Raw genomic sequence first — 23,070 nt, 5'->3', positions numbered from 1 at the left:
TCCAATAATTACGACTACAACAGCGCTTGACAAATGACTACGTTTCTATTCTCAAAACTCAAAAAAAGCAAAGCCCAAACAGGAAACACAATTCCAATCGTACGGAAACCAAAGACACCCACCATATCTAAGCCCACTTCCCAACAACGTCAGACTTTCACGAGCATAGATTCTCTCTCTCTCTCTCTCTCTCTGTCTCTGTCTCTGTCTGACTATTAATCGGAAACTCTTCTTTACTCTCCGTAAAAGGAAAGTATCGCCGCTCATTCAAGTACACGCACTAAATCCAAAACTGTTAATTCCCCAAAATACCCTGACCTTTTTCCCTATCCATCTGATCTCACTTTTTTACTCGGAGGGGGCACAGCAGTCATTCCAACACCAATCATCTTGTTTCTTTTTAATTACCAATCAGATATTCACCAATCCTCCACAAAAAAGCATTGGGGGTGTCCCCAATACGACCCCGTTTTACAATAAAACCCCAAATCTCATTTAATTTCTTTCTTTCATTCTTCTTCTTTTTCAAATCAAATACAATTAGTACTCTATATATATATATATATAATTCTCACAATTCGTTCGGGTCTGTATTGATCTGCGATTCAATTATGGACTTATAAGTATGCAATAATTTTGAATTTATCGGATATCGGAGCCCTAATTTGTACGACTCGTTGATTTCGCATTGAAGATTCTTTGGATTCGGATCTTAGGGTTTCAATGGCGGATCAGGAAGAGGAGGACCTGAGGATCGCTCTGAGGATGAGTATGCAGCACTCTCCACCTGAGCCCAAGCGGAGCAAGCCAAGGGACACACCTGCCGGAGCTCCGGCTGTCTCGCCGGACCAATCGCCCCGGCGTTTACAGCGGGAGCTCATGGCCGCTGCTGCCGAGAAGCGAATGCTGGCGGCGAGGACGGGCTCTGCTTCGGGCTTGGCCGGCTCGGGTTTGGGTTCGGTGTCGAAGGTTGAGAAGAAAGAGAAGGAATTGGGAGTGGAGAGTGTGAATTTGGGGAAGGAGCTGTCGCAGGAGGAAGCGAAGCAGTTGTTTTCGATGGTGTTTGGGACTGAGGTCTCCAAAGACATTCTTGCACAGTGGACTAATCAGGGAATAAGGTAGTGTTTTGATGATTTCATTTTAATTCTGTTGCTTAGTTGTGTTAGGAAATTGTGGGTTTTATTGAATGAGTTATTGAGTTTGAGAAATTCGCGATTTTTGTAGGTATATGGCAAGATGGAATGTAATCTAAGTATACTATATGGATATTGGATAGGTAATAGATTGTGGGTTATTATGCACTAGTCTCAGCATATGGTTGTTTTAGGGGATATTGTAGTAATGCATAGCTCTTTGTATGTTTACATGGCTAAATTTGGGTTAGTGTTAATATTTGGTTTATGCAGTCACATTACTTTGAGTGCAGTTGATATTGGCGATAACCTATCTCATAAAGTGCAACTATGTTATTTGACATACTTGACAAATTTAAGAATGGGCCAAAATTCACTTCTTTTTGTGCTGTTCGTAGTAGCTAATATTAGAACTTACTACTCTGAACGCATGTTGCTCTTAACATGTAATACTTTGTACCTTTTACCAACTTGGTTAAATTTTGGATTATGATCATTAGGAGAGTTTTCTTCCTCTTTTTGGTATTGTGAAAAATCCTTACTTCCAGTATTTCCTTTTGTTCAAGTGATAGCCTAGTGGTAATGACATCTTTTGTAGTGTTTCATGTTTGTGGTTTGAATCCCACCTTCTTCTCCACTACATCTACCTATCCACCAAAAAAAAAAAAGAAAAAAGAAGAAGAAAAAAGTAAAAAAGAGAGGAAGTTTTGGTGCTTTGGGCATGAAGTTACACACTTGCAGCATCGGGTTATAGCTGCTAAGTACAGGAAGGAAGGGGGTGGATGGAGTACAAAAGCAAGTAGAGGGTTGCATAGGTGTAGACCTGGTGGAGTATCAGAGTCGGTTGGGATAGTTTCTTCCAGTATGTGTCCTTTGAGGTAGGTGACTGGTTTTGGCATGACCAATGGAGTGGACATCTCTATTGAAGGATTTGTATCCTAACCTGTTTGTGTGCTTTACTGATAGAGATGCCTCAGCCTTTGCTTGTTTGCATTGCCAAATGGATGGGTGGTTAGGACTTGGAACATGTGTTTTCACAAAGAATTTCATGATTGGGAGTTAGAGTTGGTGAATTCCTTTCTAGAGTTTATTTATTCAGAGGTGCCCAAGAGGATGGGGTGTAATAGGATGATGGCGATTGAATGGGAGTGGTATGTTTGATGTTCACTCCTATTATAAGGATTATTCATGGAACCAATGCTAATTTATTCCCTTGGAAGAGTATATGGTGTGTCAAGGCCCCAAAGAGGGTGTCCTTTTTTGTTCGGACAAGAACTTGGAGTAAGATTCTTACCTATGACAATCTTATCAAGAAGGGTTTTTCTTTAGTTGGCTAGTGCTGTATGTGTCAGTGCAGTGGGGAAACGGTGAGTCGGTGAATAAATGCTCCACTATGATTTTGCTCATGTTAGTTGGAGTGTAGTTTTTAAGATGTTTGGGGGCTTAGTGGGTGGTGGTGTCGACAGTAGCAGACCTATTATTTGGATGGTAGAAATTGGTTTGGGAAGTACTTTTCAGATGTTTGGAATCCTTTATGTTTGATGTGGATAGTGTGGAAGGACATAATAACCGTATATTGGAGGATGATGAGAGACCTCTTGATCAATTGAAATCCTTGTTGATTTGTACCTTGTTTGATTGGTTTTGTGCATGTGGTCTTACACATTGTAATTCTGGGTTTCAAGATTCACTTTGATTCTCTGTATAATTCTTTGTAATTCTGTAAGATACTTTATGTTCATCATTATGAACATGAAGTAATCTTCTCTTTTAATAAATATTGTTACTTTAAAAAAGAAAAGAAAAGAAAAAGGTTCAAACTATGTGTATGTTATATGCAGAACACCAAGGTACTACTTCCCACTCATATGGTGATACTATGATGGAAGATTGTACAGTAGTGCGTGGAGCAGAAGGATGTTTGAAAAAATTAAATTAAATCTTCTGAAGAAATAATATGTTATATAGAGTGAATTGTCATTAGAAATATCCATAGAAGTTCAATCTAAAAGAAAATTGTGAGACCTTTGCTTTGGTAGTCTAGTGTGCGGTTGCCTTTCAGTTCATTTGGTCAGATATGGAATTACATTGACAAGGTTACAAGTACTTGTTAAATATTTAATGTAATATAGTAAATAATCTTTTAGTGACAAAAAAATACTATTAAAAAACTGAGCCTCTTAGCTCAAGTGATATCTCTGGCCCTCTTCTTAGGGGTGGGTTTCAGTTCAAATTCCCAGGGGCACATATCCCTCTACTTAACACAGCGAAAAAGAAAATACCATTAAAAATGAATGTTTGAAACATATTATCATTACATTTAAAAAGCTTGGAATGTTTTACTGGCTTGCTTAGAAACTTGGTTCGTTGAAACTATGGCTGTACCAATATGTGATTGGCATCATACCTGATAAATTGTAAAGGAAAAAAGAAAAAGAGAGCAGAAAGATTACATGACCTTTGTTGTAAGGTTATTATGTTTCACAAGCTAGAGAGCAACAACTTATGTTTTAGCCTTTTTTTGTGATGCCAGATACAAAACTCAAGCCCCCCAATACCTTTCCTTTTCAAGTCCACCATTCATTATTAATATCTTTGTACTGTTCTGAAGTTAACATTTTAATTATATATATGTTTAATTGCTTAATCTTATTATATTGTTCAGTTTTTATTTCAGCTTAGGCTCAGTATTTAAGTAAGCTAATGATGAAATGATATTTCTGTCTGTGTGTGCTTAAATCTGCTGCTTATGTATGTATCTGTCCAAATTATTTTAATAGACTTTTTTTTTCTTACCTTAAATGCACATTCCTTCATCTTTAATATCTCGAACATCTTTTTTCTTTTTTTGTATGTTTTCTATTCCTTTTATTAATTAAACAATAAATCTTTATGGTAGTGTCATTTCTTGCTCTTATTAGCTAATATCACAAAAAACTTTCATATAGGTTTAGTTCTGATCCAGAAACATCTATGGGCCTAGTGCAGCATGAAGGTGGGCCCTGTGGCGTCTTAGCAGCCATACAAGTAATGCTCTGATTACTTAACATTAATATGTATTTTTGTCTCATGCTGTGCGTGACCTAGAATTTTGTGATGTGTCGTGTGTTATTTCACATATGCTCATAATCAGTATTGTTTTGTTGTTTCCAACAGGCTAAATTTATGATTCAATACCCACTACTTTGGCTAACATTGAGTCGCCAAATTAGATGAACTGTTGTGAATTTTTTTTTTTTTTTTCAAGTCAACTTAAAATTGTTGTAGATGTAGAGTGTTTTAAGGTTATTTAACTAATTGATTGTTAGAACTTAGAACTTTTGGGAGATTTGAGAGCATGAGGTGCAATTGCAGAAGACTTGGAATCCATTAAGGTTGGAAGTTGGAATATTTTAAATTTTAATGGCAGTATTTTTCCTCTTGATGATTTAAATGATATTTTTACCTTATTGAAAATACACAAATATCAAATTTATATAGATCCTTTCTAACAAGTGTAAGAGCTTATAGGTTTTCTAATATTCTTCTATTCTTTACTTGTTTTTTGGTTAGCAAATGACATGACCTTCCTTTGAATACTTTCAGCTTTAAAATCCATCCTGTTGTTTTGTTGTTTTCCAAGATCTTTGAGCTCAACTAGCACCTCCAGGTGTTTGTCCACCAGAGACATTCAGGGTTCAAATTCTCCCACTCCAAACTATCGAATTATTAAAAAAACCATCTTTTTGTTGTTTAAACTAAAAACTTTAGGTTCTCCTTTCCTCCATCTTGTTTTTAGATGAGGGAAGGTTGTACCTCCAAAGGTAGAGTCTGGTTGGAAAATTTCAATTAGCGCTCCAGTTGGAATTATTAAAAATAAATAATGTATGGATTTATATAAGGGATATAATTGTTCATTTCCATTTTGTTTTTGGACTCAAGGGCGAACATACAAATCAACCAATCAAGAAAATTGAAAGTTGCATGAGAAGTCTAGAAATAAAAAGCTGAAGGCTTATTATTTTTGTATTTTATGTCCAAGAATGAGAAACTAATATCAGCTTTATTTATTTTACTTTGGTTCTCATTATTAATTTACTCTATTATGAGTGACATTAAGGAAAAGAAAAGAAAGAGGAAAAAAAAAAAAACTTAATTCTTTGTTAAACAAGACACAATTTGGAATCAAAGGAGTGTAACTTTATTCTTGTGATTTCAATAATGTGATTTCTTGTCTTATTAGGGTCAATTAATTTATTAGCTTGTGGATTAGGGGGCAATGATTGCCATCTGTTCATATCTTTCACAATGGTAATTCTCTTTGGGTGTAACTCTGACCTGATATAGAAATTGGTTATGGATTAATGAATCCTGACCCAGCAGAATGAAGCTGTCTCTAGGATTTTTCCCTATCCCGCATACATAACCATTTTGACATTGTTTGTTTTGATTAGAATGTTTAAAAATAAAAAGAGGGGTTATGCTAATAGCCCAATGGTATTGGCACCCTTTGTGGTGCCTGGAGATTGGGGTTTGGACCCCCCACCTTCTGCCCTTTTTAACTAGCAAAAAAAAAAAAAGGAGAAGAAATGAGCCTGTCCTTTGGAGGAAACAAATAATTATGATCTGTTTGTACATTATAAAGTAAGCAGTAATATTCACCATTAAATTCGCAGTTTCTTAATAGAATCTGCCATGTTCATTGGTACATTCATACATGATCTCAACAATAATAATTTTTAATTGAAACACACACACACACACACACACACACACACACACATATGGGTGATTATTAAGTGTTAAGCTGGTTGTAGATTCTAAATGAGTAATATGCTTGGTCTTGACCTGTATGAGGCCTGGCAGCATGTTGAACATGGTGGCATGATGCTGGTTTAACCTGTTCTCATGTCTAGAGTTTAATAGTGTCAGCCTGGACTATAAAAGCGTTTTTGATATGTGACAGGCCATTGAAATGTGAAGATATAAACATGATAAATTCATCAAAAATCATGTTTAGCATATCATATGTTAGTTAAAAAAAAAATTGCTAACTTTTACAGTATTAAAATGGATATAATTTTCAAATGTATTACATTTATGAAATGTCTACCAGTTATGCAGCTTGATCTTAAATTTTTAGGGCCTTGATATCAGTCCTAGAGATCCTGCCAACATTTTGTTCCATCCTTCCCAAAGAATTTGTTAGGTGAACTCTAGTGATTAGAAGTTCGTTATATGGGACATGTTTTAATAACAACCTGTTAGTTCAATCTGAATTAGGTAATGGAGTGATTAGAAGGCATTCTGAAATTTTCATTTAGCTAATTGGCCTTTTATAGTTTAATTTCGATTAAGGAGTTATATGAATATCAAAGTACTTTCACCGGGAAGTTCTCAAGGTTTTCCCCCCATTGAAACTAATAAGTTATATTTTGGTCTTACCCTTTCATGGTAGTTTTAGTTTGTATTTTATTTTCTTGAGTGGGTATGTCAAAGTGTTCACCATCGTGAGCATGATGTCCTTTTTCATGCAATAAATCTTTGATTACCTATCAAAAAAAAAAAAAATGCATGAAGTCCTTTACACTGGAAAACTTTTTTGGTCTTGGCTTTTCTTTCTGTTTTATGTACATGTTGCATGTGAAGGGTGAATCTTGTGATGTTGTTATGTAATTTGACAGGTAATTATTTATCATGGATCTTCCTCCAATGCAATAAATCTGATGATACAATGAGTATTATCAACTATGTCACTAACAGAGTTTGTTCTCTTATGTTTTTGTGTTAGTGATTTAAATTTCTTTAAGTAGAGTTGTCTTCTTGATTATGTTTATTTTTAATTAAGTTCTTGGTTCCATTAATTCTAGAAACATGTTTTTGTACTTATATGGGTTGCAATACTTTCTGTTGGGTTTTGCAGGCATTTGTTCTCAAATATATTCTTTTCTCTCCGGATGAATTGTCTAAAAGTCAATTTGTTGCATCGAATAATTTTGCTTCTCTAACTGAAGATGCAAAAGCAAGGTGATTAATTATAGCATTGCAAAGTGTATACATCATGTCTTAATCAAAGTACAGATATTGCTTCAAACTATAACTTTGACTCTTGGAAAGGTAGTGTTTGGCCCTAGCTGAACTGGCACTCTGCACACACTATGTCCAACAAAAAATCCAGCTTTGGAAGCTGCTAACAGTGTATCTTTTGGACGTCTCAAACAGCTTCTCGTAACTAGCACTTGTCCTATTTCAGTGTGCCATAGTTCAGGTGTTGAGCTACAGATTTGAAGTTTAATTGCTTCATCTTCGTGCAGGGAAAAACCTTAGACTCTTAAAAAATGTTATAATCCATAAATTCATTGTCTTTGGTGTCTCTGGCACTGTGTTTGATTGCATGCTGATTGTCATTGTGCTTGCTTTTTGAGTTCTCTTCTATCCCTTTCTGTATTTTCTCTTTTATTTCTCTATTACCTAACATGATATCGGAGCAGGAAATTGTAATTCTTTTCTTGCCTCTATTTCATTCCATTTTAGCCTTCTTTTTTCTTTTTTTCCTTCTTTTCCTACCCTGATTCAACTACTTTGTTGATTTCTTTTTGGAGTATTGGGTTGAACGATCTGTTGTCTTGATGATGTTGGAAGGTGAATGACGACATCGGGAAAATGTTGTCTTCATCACCATTATTGCTGTTGATGTTTTTGGGTGTATGACTGATTTGTTAATCTGTTGGACTCATTGGTTTGGTTGGCCTTGGTTGGTGCAATTTCTGGTGGATTTCCAAAGCTTTTTGGTTGTTCCAATCATTTTTGACAATTCCGATATTGTTACAGTGGTTTATGGTAATTCCCAAGGAAAAGGGGTTGCATGCTTGATTATTCCTCAGCCGTCGTTGAGCTACGTTGGTGCTGACGTTGTAGTCGTCAAAAGATTCTGAGCATTGCCAGTGAAGTAGTTGGACAGAGTTGACAGTGAAGACCCTTGTTTGGTTCATGTTGCTGGCTATTCCCTATCCTGGACTAGTAGATAATCTAGTGTTTGGATGTTTGGCTCTCGGTGGTTAGCTGTCCCTTATCATGGATAAGGATAGCTGAATCTGGGTTAAGGTAGTCTGTATTGGTGTTTGGCTGAGGTGACAATCTAGTGTTTGGTAGTGTAGGATTGTTTCGACCTGTTCTACCATTTTTCGGCTGGTACAAACCATGTTTCAACTGAATCAGTAGTGTTTTGGTCAGTTCAGAGCGTTTTTCAGTTGGCTCAGCTCACGTTTCAGCCAGTTTAGAGGTATTTCGGTTGGTTCAGCAAGATTTCGGTTGATATAGCTTGAACGTCAACTGGCAAAAGTCTTATTTAGGTTGATTTTTTGTATTTCTTCATCGTTTTCACATTATTCAGCCCATTCTGAGGTATCTAGAGATCATTTCTTCATCTTTTATCCACTTTTGTTACTTGAATTTCTTAATTTCCTACTTGGTTGATTAGCATAATGAATACTAGACTTGAACTTTGTTCCTTATAACCACATTAAACACTCCGATGATACCTATTAAGTTCAATGTTAAGAACTTTAATTAATTGGTCTCAGTTAGTAGAACTATTTTTGGGAGGGAAGGATTTTTATTTTTATTATTATTATTTTAATCACCTCTTGTATGACAAGCAATCATTCTTTGCATTTGCTAGTATACAATCAGCTCAGGGGGCTCATCTATCTGCACTTACTCTATTTCCTCTGCAAGTCTTTGGTATTAGGAGGATAACCTGATAATGTCTAACGCTTTATGGTATAGAACTAGGATAGAATCGAACATTGGGGTTACAACATATTTATTCTGCGTCTAAGAATGTTGCTTGTATGACATTTGAAAGCAATATTTTAAACCTCGACCAGGGTTATTAGAGTTTATACTGTTCTCAAGTCATGGGAGTCCTCAAGGAGAGGAACATGTATCAACCCCTCACGATTGACTTCTGACATATGAAGAAATAATGTCAGGATATGGAAGTGGTTCATTTTCTTAGTGGTTTGAAGGTCAGAGTATGAGCCTGTTCCGCTGTTCGTGCACAGATTTTATGTAGTTTTGATCTTCCATCTATTCTTGAGATTTATTCTTGAATCATTGATTCTATTGAGCACTTTGCACCGATTGCCGCTTGCGGTGGTTATGGTGGACCACAAGGTCGTAATAGTTGAGGTGGTTGGAGTACATGTGGCTGCAACTCCAGGGGAGGTAGACACATTGGCAATTAAGAAATGAAGTACACGTTGTGGGGAATAATGATGACAGTAATTAGCAATTGGGAACTGAAGTATGTATTGTGGGTGTAATAATGATATAGGCAATTACTGTTACATCACCTGTTACATCACTTCAGAGTGTTACCTTAGCCAATAGTTCCTCAGCCAAAGTTAAAGGCTCTAGAACCACTCACTTAGTCTTGACCTTGTGTTGTTATCTGATTTACACATCTATGGTTTTCCCTTTAATTTGTAGTCCATTATAGACTAACCAAAGACCATTAGTGCTGTGTTAGTTTACCCTTCTATTGTATCTTTCAGGATTCCAGACAACTTAAATGATTGGTATGGGGTGTGAAGTCTGTGGTTTCTACTATTTAGGCTTTGTACCCACTTCTCCCCACGAGCCCTTCAGCCTTCCCTATCTTCTTTGCATTGTTATTATCATCTTGGTCATACGTCCCTGTCCACATTGAAGCATCAGGTTATGAGTCTTAGCCACATTTCATCTCTATCTAGTGAAGATGTCAATTTAGTAAACACCATTCTGAATCTATCTTATCTAATTTAGTTGGTGAGGTTTCTGACTCATTTGAGTTAGTACATTCAAATATATGGGGTCCTTTCCATATTGCATCAAATTTGGTTCGCTATTTTGTTACTTGGTTGAAGACTACTCCTGAGCAACATGGTTTTTTTTTTTTAATGAAAAATCGTTGATTTAATGTTAAATTTTCAACTCTTTTCCAAAGAAATCAAAACCCAATTTGGCCAGAAAATCTGAATATTGTTGTCTGACAATGAATATGTCTTAAAGACATCCTTTGCTATCTGCCAAAGGCATTATACGCTAGACCTTTCTCCGAGCCTTTAACCCCATAGGCTCTAGCATCAAAGACTCCAGTTCTTTTACAAGTCTATGTCAACAGTTCATGGTTTCCAGCTCAATCTGCTGATCCACTTTGTACTCCTACCTCAAACTCACTTTCTATTGCTATCCGAAAAGGTACAAGCTCGTGTTACTAAGCCTTCCATTAGTAATTTTGTTTTGTACCCGTCATTGTCTTCTTTTTCCTGTTATATTTTCGTACTTTCAGGTGTTTTAGTTTCGAAAACTATTCATGATGCATTATTGGGCCTAGGTTGGCGACATGACATGGAACTTTACATTAAATGGGACTTGGTACTTACTCAGCCAAAAAAAAAAAAGAAAAAAAAAAAAAGGACTTGGTATCTTGTTCCTCTCACCGGAAATGTACTGTTGGATGTAAATGGGTGCACAGTTTCATCCAAATGGGTCTGTTGAATGTCTCAAAATCTCTATTACTTTCCAAGGATTATACCTAGACCTATGTATGGTATTGATTATGATGAGACATTCTCTGTTGTGGCCAAGATCTATCTGTATGCGTATTAATACCCCTTGCCACCAACCTTCATTGGCCTGTGCATTTATTGATGTAATATGCTTTGAGTAGTACCATTGTATTGTACCCTTCTAGAAGAATGTATCACTCTCTTCCCAAGGAGTTTATAATTTCCTAAATGATGAGGTGTCCCTTCCGTCTCTCATTTTCAAAAACATTCTTTATTCCTAATAACAAACTCTTATATATGTGGAATATAGTGACCGAGGATTCCATCAGAAAATATAGCACTTCATTTTCCTATCTTCTCTCCCTTTCCATATTTCTCTTCTCTTTTATTTCTCTATTACGTGAAATTTTTTTTTTGAAGTATGTTTCCAATCCTCTCTTTGCTTTGGTGCAGTAGGAATATGCCCAATAACTGATAGGATGGAAGTATCTTCCTTTACGCCTTGAAGATAATCAACATTCAAGGGTTAATCTTGCTCCTAGAATCATCACTCCTTTTCTACCCACATTTGTGTTTCCTTAGCATTAACATTGGCATATAAGTTCCTCTTTGGACATTGTCATGCTATATGCCCTTTTTTATCTGCACTTAAAAAAATGATCGTTTCTGTCTTTCTTTGTTCATCAGCCTGGAGCTTTAATTTTTTAACTCAGCAGTAGAATTGGTCATATAACTTGCCTGCATGGTCAAAACTTTCTTTGAGGTATCCCTCAATCCTGAGCTGAAAACCTTCTAGTTGGGAGGGGGGGGGGGGGTGGTGGGGTGGGAATTGCCTCAATCTTTAAAGCTAATTGAAATGTCTCATCAATAGTAATTATTCGGTGTGCAACCATTCAGCCTTCAAATTTGACTTAAATCAAGCTAAATTTTGCTGTGGGTCTTCATTCCCTTGCACTGAATTTTCAGCTCTTTAAATTTATACTTATTACTCAATTACTGACATGTTACCTTGCCAAAGATTGGTTTATAGTTCAAAGAGCTCCTCTTTATAGAAACAAGGCAGTTGCTTCCGTTTTAGCTTTTGCCTCATCTCATCTCATGTAACAACAGGTAACTAAGCAAAAAGTTGACGATAATATGCCACACATGTCCACCTAATTTGAGTTTGTCCAACAAGTTTCATCAGAGGTAATCTCATACTCCTTTCATCCAAAATGTGATTCCACTCAAAATACTTATCCAATGAAGCAAGTCAATTTGAAACACCTGGGGAATCACATCATAATATTCATGTCACTCTATAGAACCAACAAAAGTAGCACTCTTTCTTTGGGCAACTTCCTTGGGGAAAATTCTAATAGTAGAAAAACTTGAGAAAGTGTAATATTATTCTCATGAGTTGGTGTTGTATAGGGGTGGCAATTCATGTCATGTTTGTGTCGTGTTTGTATCATGTTTAGGCATTCGAATGCATAGCTAAAAGAGAGTTTTTTTCTTTGTTTAGGGTAAACAGGTTAGGGACTTTAGAGTTTCAATGAAGAATTTATCAATGTAGCCATTAAAATTCTTTAATTAGTCTTATTATATTTAGAATTGAAATTTGTGTAAGATAAAAAAGACATTCATTTATATAAATCGGGTTATTTTGAGTTGATTGCGGGTTAAGCAAGTCAACAAGAAATTGACTGATGTATTAATCGTGTTAAAGCGTATCAACCTGCTTTTGATACAAACTCATTTATAATAAATACTAACCCGTAAAAAATGTGTTGTGTTCGCGGGTCATGTCAAATATTGCCACCTGTAGTGTTGTATGTGTAAGGGTGATGGAGAAACAGTTGATCATTTGTTTTTGCATTGCCTTATTGCCAAGGGCCTATGGGATATGGCCTTTGCTCTTTTTGGGGTTCAGTGAGTGATGCTTAGGAGGGTTGTTGATTTACTAGCGAGTTGTCAAGGCTGTTTTGGGTGGCATTGCAGTAGGGAGATTTGGAAGGCCATTCCTCATTGTTTGATGTGGTGCATTTGGAGGGAGAGAAATGCAAACAATTTGGATGGGTGTGAGAGGTCAACTTTAGATTAGAAGACACATTTTCTGAGGACTTTGTTCCAGTGGTTATCGGCCCCAGGGAAGTTTTCTTTCTCAAATTTGATGGAATTTAATGATTATTGTTCTTATAAATCATAAATGTATAACTTGTATTTGCATCTAGTATTCTCCTGTGTACTTGAGCAAATCCTTGGAAGAACATTGGTGTGTTAAGGTGCCTAAACGGGTGTGCTTTTTATGGACAGTAGCTAGGGGTGGGATACTCATTGTTGATAATCTTGTTTTGAGAGGCTAGGCCTTGGTTAATAGGTGTTGCTTGTGTCGTTGTGATGGGGAATTTGTGGACCATCTTTTACTCCAATATAAGTTTGCGCATGCTTTATGGAGTGAAATTTATGCAGTGTTTGGGATACCAAAGACGGTTAATTCTCTACTTTTTGTATGGAGGAATTGGTTTGGGAAGCACATGTCCACTACATGGAAGATGGTTCCGCCCTGTTTAATGTTGTTAGTTTGGCAGGAACGAAACACCCTTACCTTTGAAGATACTGAGAGGCCTTTAGATCTCTTAAAATCTCTTCTTTTTGGTACTTTGTTTTAGTGGCCTTGTATTTGGGAATTTACGCATTGTATTTCTATTGTTGATTTCCTACCATCTATTAGCTTTAGTTCTAGAACTATGTGTTTTTGTTTCATGTTCAGAGTGTTCATCATCGTGAACACGATATTCATTTTTATCAATAAAAGTTTTATTTCCTATCCAAAAAAAAAAAAAAATTGCTCCACCGGCTCTACTGCTATGTCTAGAAGAGTAGGTTGTGCTCTTTCAAGTGTGTGTACCTTGAAAATTAACCCCAAGAGGCAGGGTAGGATCTTTTTGTCGGTTATTTAGCATTCCCTTCTAAACATCTCACATTATCCTTGGAGCTACTGCTTGAAGAATTAGGGTTGTTGGCTGAAGTTTTGTTCTTGTGAAGAATTCCGGCCTTTTGTTCTATAAATTTGGCTTCCAAAGCATCAACTTTGTCAGCAATGATATAAATATAATCTTGCCTTTGCTGATCCATCACTCTTCCTTTAAGAGGCTGACAACTCCTAGTTGTCGTAATATTGGTTAGATTTTAATGTAGGATCTTTAGAAATCAGCACTAAATTAGAATTTTTGTTAAGATCTTGAAGGATTCTTGAATCCCATCTCATATTGAAGGATAGGACGCCTCATGAAGTGGAGGTCACTAGTTTAGATCTCCCCTTCCCCTTCCCTTTTGGGTCAAAAAAAGGGGAGGGTTTTTTCCCCCTGATATTTAAGAGTCCAGGTAGGGATGGGCAATAAAAAGATTGAATTTTCAATGACTTCTGTGCGAATTTGATAGTTGTTTGCTCTTGAAACATTAAATTAAACATTAAAAAAAAAAAAAAAAAAAAAATCCTAATCCACCTAGGGACACAACTTGCTAAGGTAATATAATTAAACATTAAAAAAAAAAAAAAAAAAAAAAAAAAACCTAATCCACCTAGGGACACAACTTGCTAAGGTAATAAGTTGTGATTTGTGGGCAATAACTCTAACAACAGTTTTACATGGACTCACCATTATCACCACTTTTATTAGAAGAAAACTTTTAACATTGGTGGGGGGGGTGCTTGGTATTGCACCCACCAATCACCACTCGTCACCTCAGCAAATTAATGCTTGAGCACTAGAACCAATTTTCCCTTGCATCTTTTTAAGTCTTCAAAGGAGGTTACCAGTTTCTCTCTCTCTCTCTCTCCAAGCACGTGCAATTGAGGATGAAACTTGGGATTGGGAACAAAGGAGGGTGTATTTAGGTTTAGCTTGGGTAGAGTAGTAGTGGTGGTGGGTCTACAGTTAGTGCCCTTCTTAGGGCAGATGATCTTCACTTCTACTTTTTTTTCTTCCTCCCTTAATTTTTCAGTAGTTAAGCCATTTTATGATGGTAATGAACCCGAGTGAACTAGCCAACACTATAAATGTAACCTTTAGCGAAGTAGTTACAAGATTGCATTGCAAGATTGCACGAAGAGGAGCCTAGTTAGTTTAGACTTGAAAGGTGGAGCCTAATTATTTACAAGTAGTTAGTTGGTTGGGTAACCCTTGCTAATGACTTGTGTAAATTCTTGTAAACTGAGGAATTTCATTCATTGAAGAACAAAGACCTTATTTTCTCATTTCCTCACTCAAATCCTCTCTTCTTCCTTTTATCTTCTTCTTAGAGGGTGACGACTTTGAATCAGTCAATTAGCCCATTCATTTTCCACCCCCTCCATTCATCCACCTTAGTACCTAGCAATAATTGTTAAGACTAACAAATAGAAAATAAAAGATAAATTATTAACAATGAGAGGGCAATTGGAGCAGGGAACATATGATCGTCAAATGAGTCCATCAGAGTTTGGTGATTAGGAGTTTTAATATCTACTGCATTATGAAAAAAATGACATATGAAAGAACTTTTTCACTAGTTAAAATTATAGAGGGGAAGTATTAAAAATGAAGATTTTTGGAAAACACAAGGCTAATTTGATATTCAATGCTTCTTTACGGATGTTAGAAGTATATACTTTAACTGTTGTTTTATGTTGGAGACTTTCATGTTTGGCTGGAAAGTAATTTCTTTTAGTAAGTATTGAGTAAAAACAATTTTTTTTAGCAAGTATTGACTGGAAAGCAATGTTTCATCTTGGAAATTTTGATTTTTTTTTAATGATTGATTAGTTGATTTATGTTATAATCATACGGTTGTTGAAATTTATGTTTATTTATTTATTTATTTTTTTAACAGAGCCCTGGTGAGAAGTATGGGTGAGATATTGTTTTTATGTGGAGATAATAAAAGGGCCGCAGTTGCAACTTTGAGTGTCATTAGGCAAAAGGTTGAGGGCTCTGAAGATGGTTTGAAGGAAGAGGTAACCCAAATTTGTCAGACCTTGTCATTGATTTCTCTTTGCACTCTTTTTGCATTTCTTATCTTCTGAGTGGTAAATTGTTCTGTCACAGATCATTGGAAAAGCACTTGAAGGTTTGTCAATTGAATCAGGTTATGATTTGCAGACAATTCTGAGAGTGGACACATATACTTCACAAGCTAGTGCATTACAGCGGCTTCAAGAAATGATTCCTATTTTCCAAAGTCGTATGGGGGCAATGCTGTTTCTTATTTCTGCTTTACTTTCTCGAGGACTGGTATGCTTGTCTGCCTGGAGTTCTCTTTTAAAAATATAAATCTACTGGTTGTTTCAGTCAGAGTCTAACCTCGTTTTGTGATTGTGTGATGTGTGTACCAAGAACTGGAGCAGAACCTAAAATAATTTTCAATGAAATTCAAGCAATATATGTCTGTCCATGTGCACACTTGCATGCTTGCTTGAAAAGTGTGAGGAAAAATTTCATGCTATGTGAGATAGGACTAAACTAACAGCATGGAAGGCTCATAATACAATTTCTCATTTCAGCTTCTTAACATTATAATTTTTTATGAGAAAAGTTAACGAATGCCATTGGTTTAGGAAATATTTTTAGAAATTTTTTATGAGAAAAGAAAAATGTAACTGATTTTTTGAGAGCTTTTCATATTACCCATAAAAGTTGTATCAAAACTTTCCTAAAATAGTCTACTAACAAATGTCCTAAGGAAACTCGTTAACCAGACCCATATTTTATTTATTGAATGTCATCCTTTCATATAAGCTTGTATAGATAACAAAAAATTCCCATAAAATGTGAGTAATATAAAGCCATATAATTAAAAGCTATATAAATTTTATATAAAAATACTGAATGTGAGTTGGGCGTTTAAATGGTATATATAATGTACTCTAACTTTATGTGCATTTTATGATTTTTTAATTTATTTTTATATGTTACCCATGCCATGCACAAAGGATTTTTAATCTGGCCTCACCTTCCACCCTTTGGGGTGGGGGAATATATTATATATTAATTATCAGAGTTTTTACTTTCTTTGAAACCCTTAACCTCTTGAATAATTTTGAATTGAATTTTCTTTTGGGATTAATAGATTTTTCAACCCAACCTTTAGGTCTAGTTTTGCTCATGAGTGTACTGCCAGAAAACTAATTGATCTGGGCATGACTATGCGTAAAATATTCTTTGATTTAGTGATAATTAAGACTTCAGTTGCTGAAAATTTGGGTAGATCATGTTATTGGTTCAGAAGGAAGAGGCAGGTGAAGTGTCCTCCATTTACATAAGCACGAAGTTGAAATCATAAAAATTCTGTATCAAACTTGGGTTCAAGTTATAGACCTGTGGTACTAGCACCCTCTATGGCGCTTGATGTCTCTGGTTCAAACCGCACCTCCTCCTCCCCCACTATTTTACCAATCAAATGAGAAGGAAAAAAAAAAAAATCTGTCTCAAACTTGTTCATTGTGAATTGGATTCCTGATCCATTATTAACCAACACGATCCATTATAAGTATCAAGTGCACTTGCCTGTCAAAGAGCCTTGTAGCTCAGTAACATAGCATGCTCACCTTTATTAGGAGAACATAGAACCAGAGTTAGAATCTCCCCTTTCCCATCGTTGTAACGATTGATTTAAAAAAAGAGAGGAGGTGCACTTACCTGTTTACCGTTTTAATTAATTTTCTCTCACGCACATTCATATTGTTTATATGTGGGTAGTTACACTGATATTACAGTATTACAATTTATCCCTATCACATACATTTACATAACACTCCCTCTCTAAGCTGGTACACACGCACGCGCACATATATAATCCTAGTTCTTTACATGACCAAATGAGTCTATAGTTATAAAAAGAATTAATTCATTTTCAGGGAATAACCAAATGAACCCTATACAATGTATAAATCAAGGAGCTGAGGTCACAAGTGACAATGCAATGGAATAGCAAATGATCAACATATGCAGTCTTTACACGTAACACCAGTGATAATATAACAGTTAATTGTTACATTTACAAAAGACACTTGCTTTGGCACCATTTTAAACAATTAAAACTTCATGAAGTTTCCATGTGTATTGATATATGCGTAGGTATATATATTAGGGTAAAACTTAGGTGCAGGACATTAAGTTTCCCAATTTAATTCAAACATATGGTTAGAATTATGTGATTAAATGATTAATTTTACCATTTTTCTAATATACAATTAGTAATTTAATATGGTATCAGAGCAAGAGGTCCTGAGTTTGATTCATATCTCCTCTACTTTACCTCTCATTTTAAAATCTCATGTGTTGGGCCTTACTTATTAAAAGGGAGTTTGAGCCCAAACGTGAGGGGGTGGTTAGAATTATGTGGCTAAATGATTAAATTTACCATTTCTTAATAGCTCAAACTTTTGTGACAGTTGGTAATTTAATAGTTGTATTGAATTTAATTATCCTAAGAAAAGATAATATTGTGTTTCATTAGTCAATGCAACCATGTGTTTTAATTTACTTGGAGAACCTAATGTACTGCACCTAACGAATTGTACCTAAGTTTTGCTATATATATTTATATTGATGAGAGAGAGATATGTTTTGGGAGCAATGGAGTTTATACAATCCAAAACCAATAGTAACACTTAAGAAACAAAGATCAACATTTATCTGAAAATTATGGGTGTATATTTGTTTTCACTTTTAATACTGAGATGTTTACTTAATAAAAATGTATGCATGCTGTTGTCTGTCTTCCAGAATGGATCTTTAGACAATTTCAAACATTTTGTATTAGAACACTTATTTTAGTGTTTTTGCTACTGTAATTTTGTATTCACTTTCTGTAGCTTCATGTTTATCACTTTCTAAGTTTCATTAATCGGGATTTTATGGTCAATTGTTTGGGATGGTCATGTTACCAATATACCAAAATTCTTTTTTCTTGTAGGACTCTGTTCAAGATGACAGGGATGATCCCAGCCTACCTCTAGTCACTGCTCCATTTGGGCATGCCTCTCAGGTATAAACCTGTGTTTATGCTTCAGCAAGTGATCTACTGGATGCTTTCCCTTATTATTAATTACTTATAAAAGAAAATTTGCACTATGATTGGACATTATTATTAAGCCCTTATCCTTGTGTTATGGAACAGGAAATTGTAAACCTACTGCTCTGCGGGCAGGCTGTCCCTAATGTGTTTGATGAGAGAATCGATTTGGGTGGTGGCATGTTTCTAAAAGGCATATCCAGAAATGTGGAAGTTGGTTTCCTCACTCTGCTAGAATCCCTCAATTTCTGTAAGGTTGGCCAGTATCTGAAATGCCCACGATGGCCAATATGGGTTGTTGGGAGTGAGTCCCATTATACAGTTCTATTTGCTCTTGATATCACCGTTCAAGATGAGAATGAGCTGGAAGAAAGGGAATCACAAATCCGTAAAGCTTTTGATGCCCAGGATCAGAGTGGAGGTGGCGGCTTCATTAGTGTGGAAGGGTTCCATCAAGTTCTCAAGGAAACAAGTATCAAACTTCCTCCAGAGAAGCTTGATCACCTTTGCAGCACCGGTTTTATTGTATGGAGTGAGTTCTGGCAGGTTATTTTGGATTTGGACAAGAGCATGGGAGGTCTGAAGGATTCATCTGGATTGATGGGTAAGAAGGTTTTTGATCTTTACCATTTTAATGGGATTGCAAAATCAGATTTGAATGGCGGTCAAGTAACATCTGGAGGAGAGACTCCTGTGCAAAGACCAAGGCTTACTAAATTGAGGGTTTCAGTACCCCCAAGGTGGACGCCAGAGGAATTCATGGCTGATGTAGCCCTGTCCTCTGGTTCAGGTGGAAATGATTCTAGTGGGAAAGATGCTGAAGTGGCTAAACCGGAGCCTTCTCAGCATGCACCTTTGGTGGACTGCATAAAAACACGCTGGCCCCGTGCCATTTGCAATTGGGTGGGAGATCCCCCCAGTATTGTCTGAATGGTTTACTAATTCTGTCCGGGTCCGTGGTTGTGGTAATTTAGAGAGCGCAAATTTAAAGCAAGCACAGATAAAGTGGAGAGGAGATTTTCTTGTTTGGTTTGGTTGCATTTCAGAGTACATGAACGGAATCTGTTGACTGTTTTTGTAGTCTGAAATATGTGCATAGCATTGTACTCTATGTCGCTGTATCTTTACCATTCGATTTTGATATGTCAGCTACTGAACGGAAAGGAGGACAAATTTGATATTTGTTGTCAATCAAGGAGTAAAAATCATTCATAATTTATCTTTATTGTTGATTAGATCATTAGAGGAGCGTTTTAGTTCTTGAGAGGTCATTGCTAAAATAAACGAGAAATTTGTTTCTGTTGAAATGAATTGGTTATTGGCCTTCTCTTTTTGAGGCTTCCTAGAGCCACAATCATACCTAATCTGATGTTTTGAGTAGGAAAGATTTTTAGGTTTTCACCCCTCTCTCTTCTGCTGAATATCTTCTGTTTGTTTTGGTATGGTTGATTTAGCTTTTGTTTTGTTTCTAAATCATGCTGCAAGTAAATTGCAGTTCAGAGCTATTTGTTTTTCTTACTCCTCCTTTGTAGCTGGTCTTCATCAACATTAATTAAGCTGAGGCTATCATTAAGCTGAGGCTATAAAAATGTGTTAAGAATTTGAAATATTTGTGTTCGTTTGGAAACAACTTATCTAATTTTTTTTTTTTTGCGAAAGTATGGTAGATAAGAAGTAAAAATAAAATTAAATAAATAAATAACTCAATCGAGACCCACAAATAGTAAGAAAAATAAACAATAAGTTAACTTATAAGTAAATTTCAAACGGCATAAAGTGAACCACCTAATCAGTTTAGATTCACATCAATATTAATCAATAGGAATAATTATTATTTTAGTACTATTATGTTTTTTTTTTAATGGTTTCTAATTTTTTAAATATTTAATTTTAGTTCTTAATGTATTGTTTGTTTGTTAAAAATACAAAGGAAAATTATAGAATATTTTGAGTGTACCATAAATGCATATTCCTTTTTCTTACATGAATTTTGGTCCAAGCATGAACTTAATTAGTAAGACTTACTATTCTGTGATAAGAGAAAGTATTCATTTTTTGTAATTATGGAGTATTCTATAATTACCTGTTAAAAAAGAACTTGTAATTAATAGTGTGTTCCATTTTATGTTTCACCAATCACAACTTGTCATGTGTTTAATTTTTTCAATTTTAAACTTTAGTTATTTTATAAGGAAAGTTAAACAAATATATGGCAAGTTGTGATTAGTGAAACATAAAGTAGAGCACAAAAAACGGTATAGTGAATTTGTATTTGTTTTTGATTGGGGTGAACGAAAATCATAGGAAGGAAAAGTGAGGAGAAAAAAAAGCTTTTTGGCTCAATAGAGAAAATTGGTGGTGTTGAGTATTTTCCACCAAACCAGTATCAATTTTAATAAAATCATTTAATTAGATTTATATATATATATATATAAACAAAATGGATGTGTAAAAATAAAAAAAAAAGTAGGTGTGGTGTCTTTAACTTTTATAAGATGTCATATTTATTAATTTAATTGATACTAAATAATATTTTTCTTATCTAATAGGCAATAGCTGCAAAAAATAGTTCCGAATTGAAGTCATAATTTGTACATAATTTTCCACACAAATATTGTTTTGAACGGTCCATGTTGCCCCCACATCAACAAACTAGAGTATCCACCATAACTGGACCTTTGCAATTCTTCCTTGGTTGTCATCCAGCTTTAGTGGTTGGGTTCCTCCATCCCGGTCCTTGTTGCCACCACTTGCAACTGCCTCCTTCGACGACGGTTTTCCTCTAAATAAACTCCGATGTATTAACAATTAGTAGATAATGAACCATCATAGACTTGGCAGCAAAATATTCATTTGGAAATAGTTTATTTGACTTTTTGCTGAAAGTGTGCTAAAGTATATTTGTACATTGAAAAAAATTTTTAAAATGAGAAAATGTGAGCAAAAATGAGGTTTTAAAAAATTGTATATAAAAATTAAAAGTTAATGCCAAACAAACACTCAGAAAGCTTCTTTCATCACAATACCAGAGGTCCAGAACCTTATCATCCAACAACAAAAGCCGAATAGCATTGACATACGGAAGTAGTAGGGACGGACAACAGATCAGTAACAGCCACTACCACCGAAATGAACACCCATCTCTGCTTTGCATTGTCACATATCTTATGAAATTGAGAGGAGTCCTTCCTAGGCAATGCACCCACAACCCAAATAAATGTGGTAAACTACTCAATCATCTTCGCCAAAATTATTTCAGTCTTCAATCTCCTTTTGTCCAATGCTGCTTAAAGTTCCTAGGGCATTAAAAGTCAGCCACAAAGCACATAACCAAACCAACCACCCTCCCCTCCAAAAAAGAATTACGGGAATGTTAGATGATCAGAGATATTACAAAGAGCAAAATGGGAATGTTGAAAACTTAAAACTAAAAATATTCAATGATAGAGCAGCAAAATACTAATTTTTTTTTATAGTTATTTTTCTAGGTAATATAACTTTATTTTCTATCATTAAACAGTATCGTAAGAATTTATAGAAGACTTGCTATGCCTCTAATAAGAGTGCTATGAAATGATAGAAACTGTTAGAGATATCAGTCCAATACTCAAGGCTTAAATCCAATCCTACTTGGTGTACAACGATTCAGAACCTTAAAAAAAAAAAAAAAAATTTATTGATATTAACCCAAACTATATCATTAATTAGGCAACGTTTCAAACATATTTGGTTTCTAACGATTCGAGTCCAGAGGACTCGATTTTGCCTTTTGACAATGCACTTGGAAAAACAGTGTTTCACACTCGAGTGTCTCACACTCGATTTCCAAGTGCATTTTCAAAGGGCAAAATTGAGTTCTCTGGACTCGAATTGTTAGAAACGAAAATAGTTTCAAACCTTGCCTTACTAATAAAATAGTTTGAGGGATTTGGTTATTTTTTAATAAAATCCCAAGTCTTGTACTATAAGTTAATTAACCATAGTTAGTGTATTGTTAATTTAGGATTTAGTCTCTTCTAAATACTCACGTTGGGTTCATTGTAAAACATGAATTATACTTCACTCACATCCCTAAGGTTTCCTTTGTGGACATAAGTCATTATTTATGCTTCTGCATATACAATATTTTTCTGTATCTCCTCTAATTTATTTAACACAAACAAATCAAAGCCATATGTTCTTGGCCTTTATCAATCTCATTCCGTCTTCCACCAAATCCGTTAAAAAAAAAACTAAATAGATTTTCACAGCTTATCATAAATCTTCCTTATCACATATTCTTGTCGATCTTCCCATGTCTGCCGTCATCAAACGACACTAGAACAATAGCACCATTAGGACCTCCATTGTGTCTCTGCCTCGTCTCA

General features: G+C 35.4%; 1 protein-coding gene across 1 annotated transcript; it reads left to right on the top strand.

The window, feature by feature from the left end:
* The first annotated feature begins 244 nt into the window (after positions 1 to 244).
* LOC112021081 (uncharacterized) lies at positions 245 to 19,922 on the top strand. Its single transcript, XM_024053649.2, has 7 exons — positions 245 to 1,118; positions 4,082 to 4,160; positions 7,036 to 7,139; positions 15,521 to 15,644; positions 15,736 to 15,921; positions 18,605 to 18,676; positions 18,809 to 19,922. The coding sequence occupies exons 1-7, from the start codon at positions 724 to 726 to the stop codon at positions 19,631 to 19,633; spliced, it is 1,785 nt and encodes a 594-aa protein (XP_023909417.1). The 5' UTR covers positions 245 to 723; the 3' UTR covers positions 19,634 to 19,922.
* Positions 19,923 to 23,070: the final 3,148 nt, after the last annotated feature.

This window comes from Quercus suber, unplaced genomic scaffold (assembly GCF_002906115.3).
Source record: "Quercus suber isolate HL8 unplaced genomic scaffold, Cork oak 2.0 scaffold_128, whole genome shotgun sequence".
NCBI lineage: Eukaryota > Viridiplantae > Streptophyta > Magnoliopsida > Fagales > Fagaceae > Quercus > Quercus suber.
Note: the sequence above shows the minus strand (reverse complement) of the source record. Positions and strands in the feature narration are given on the sequence as shown.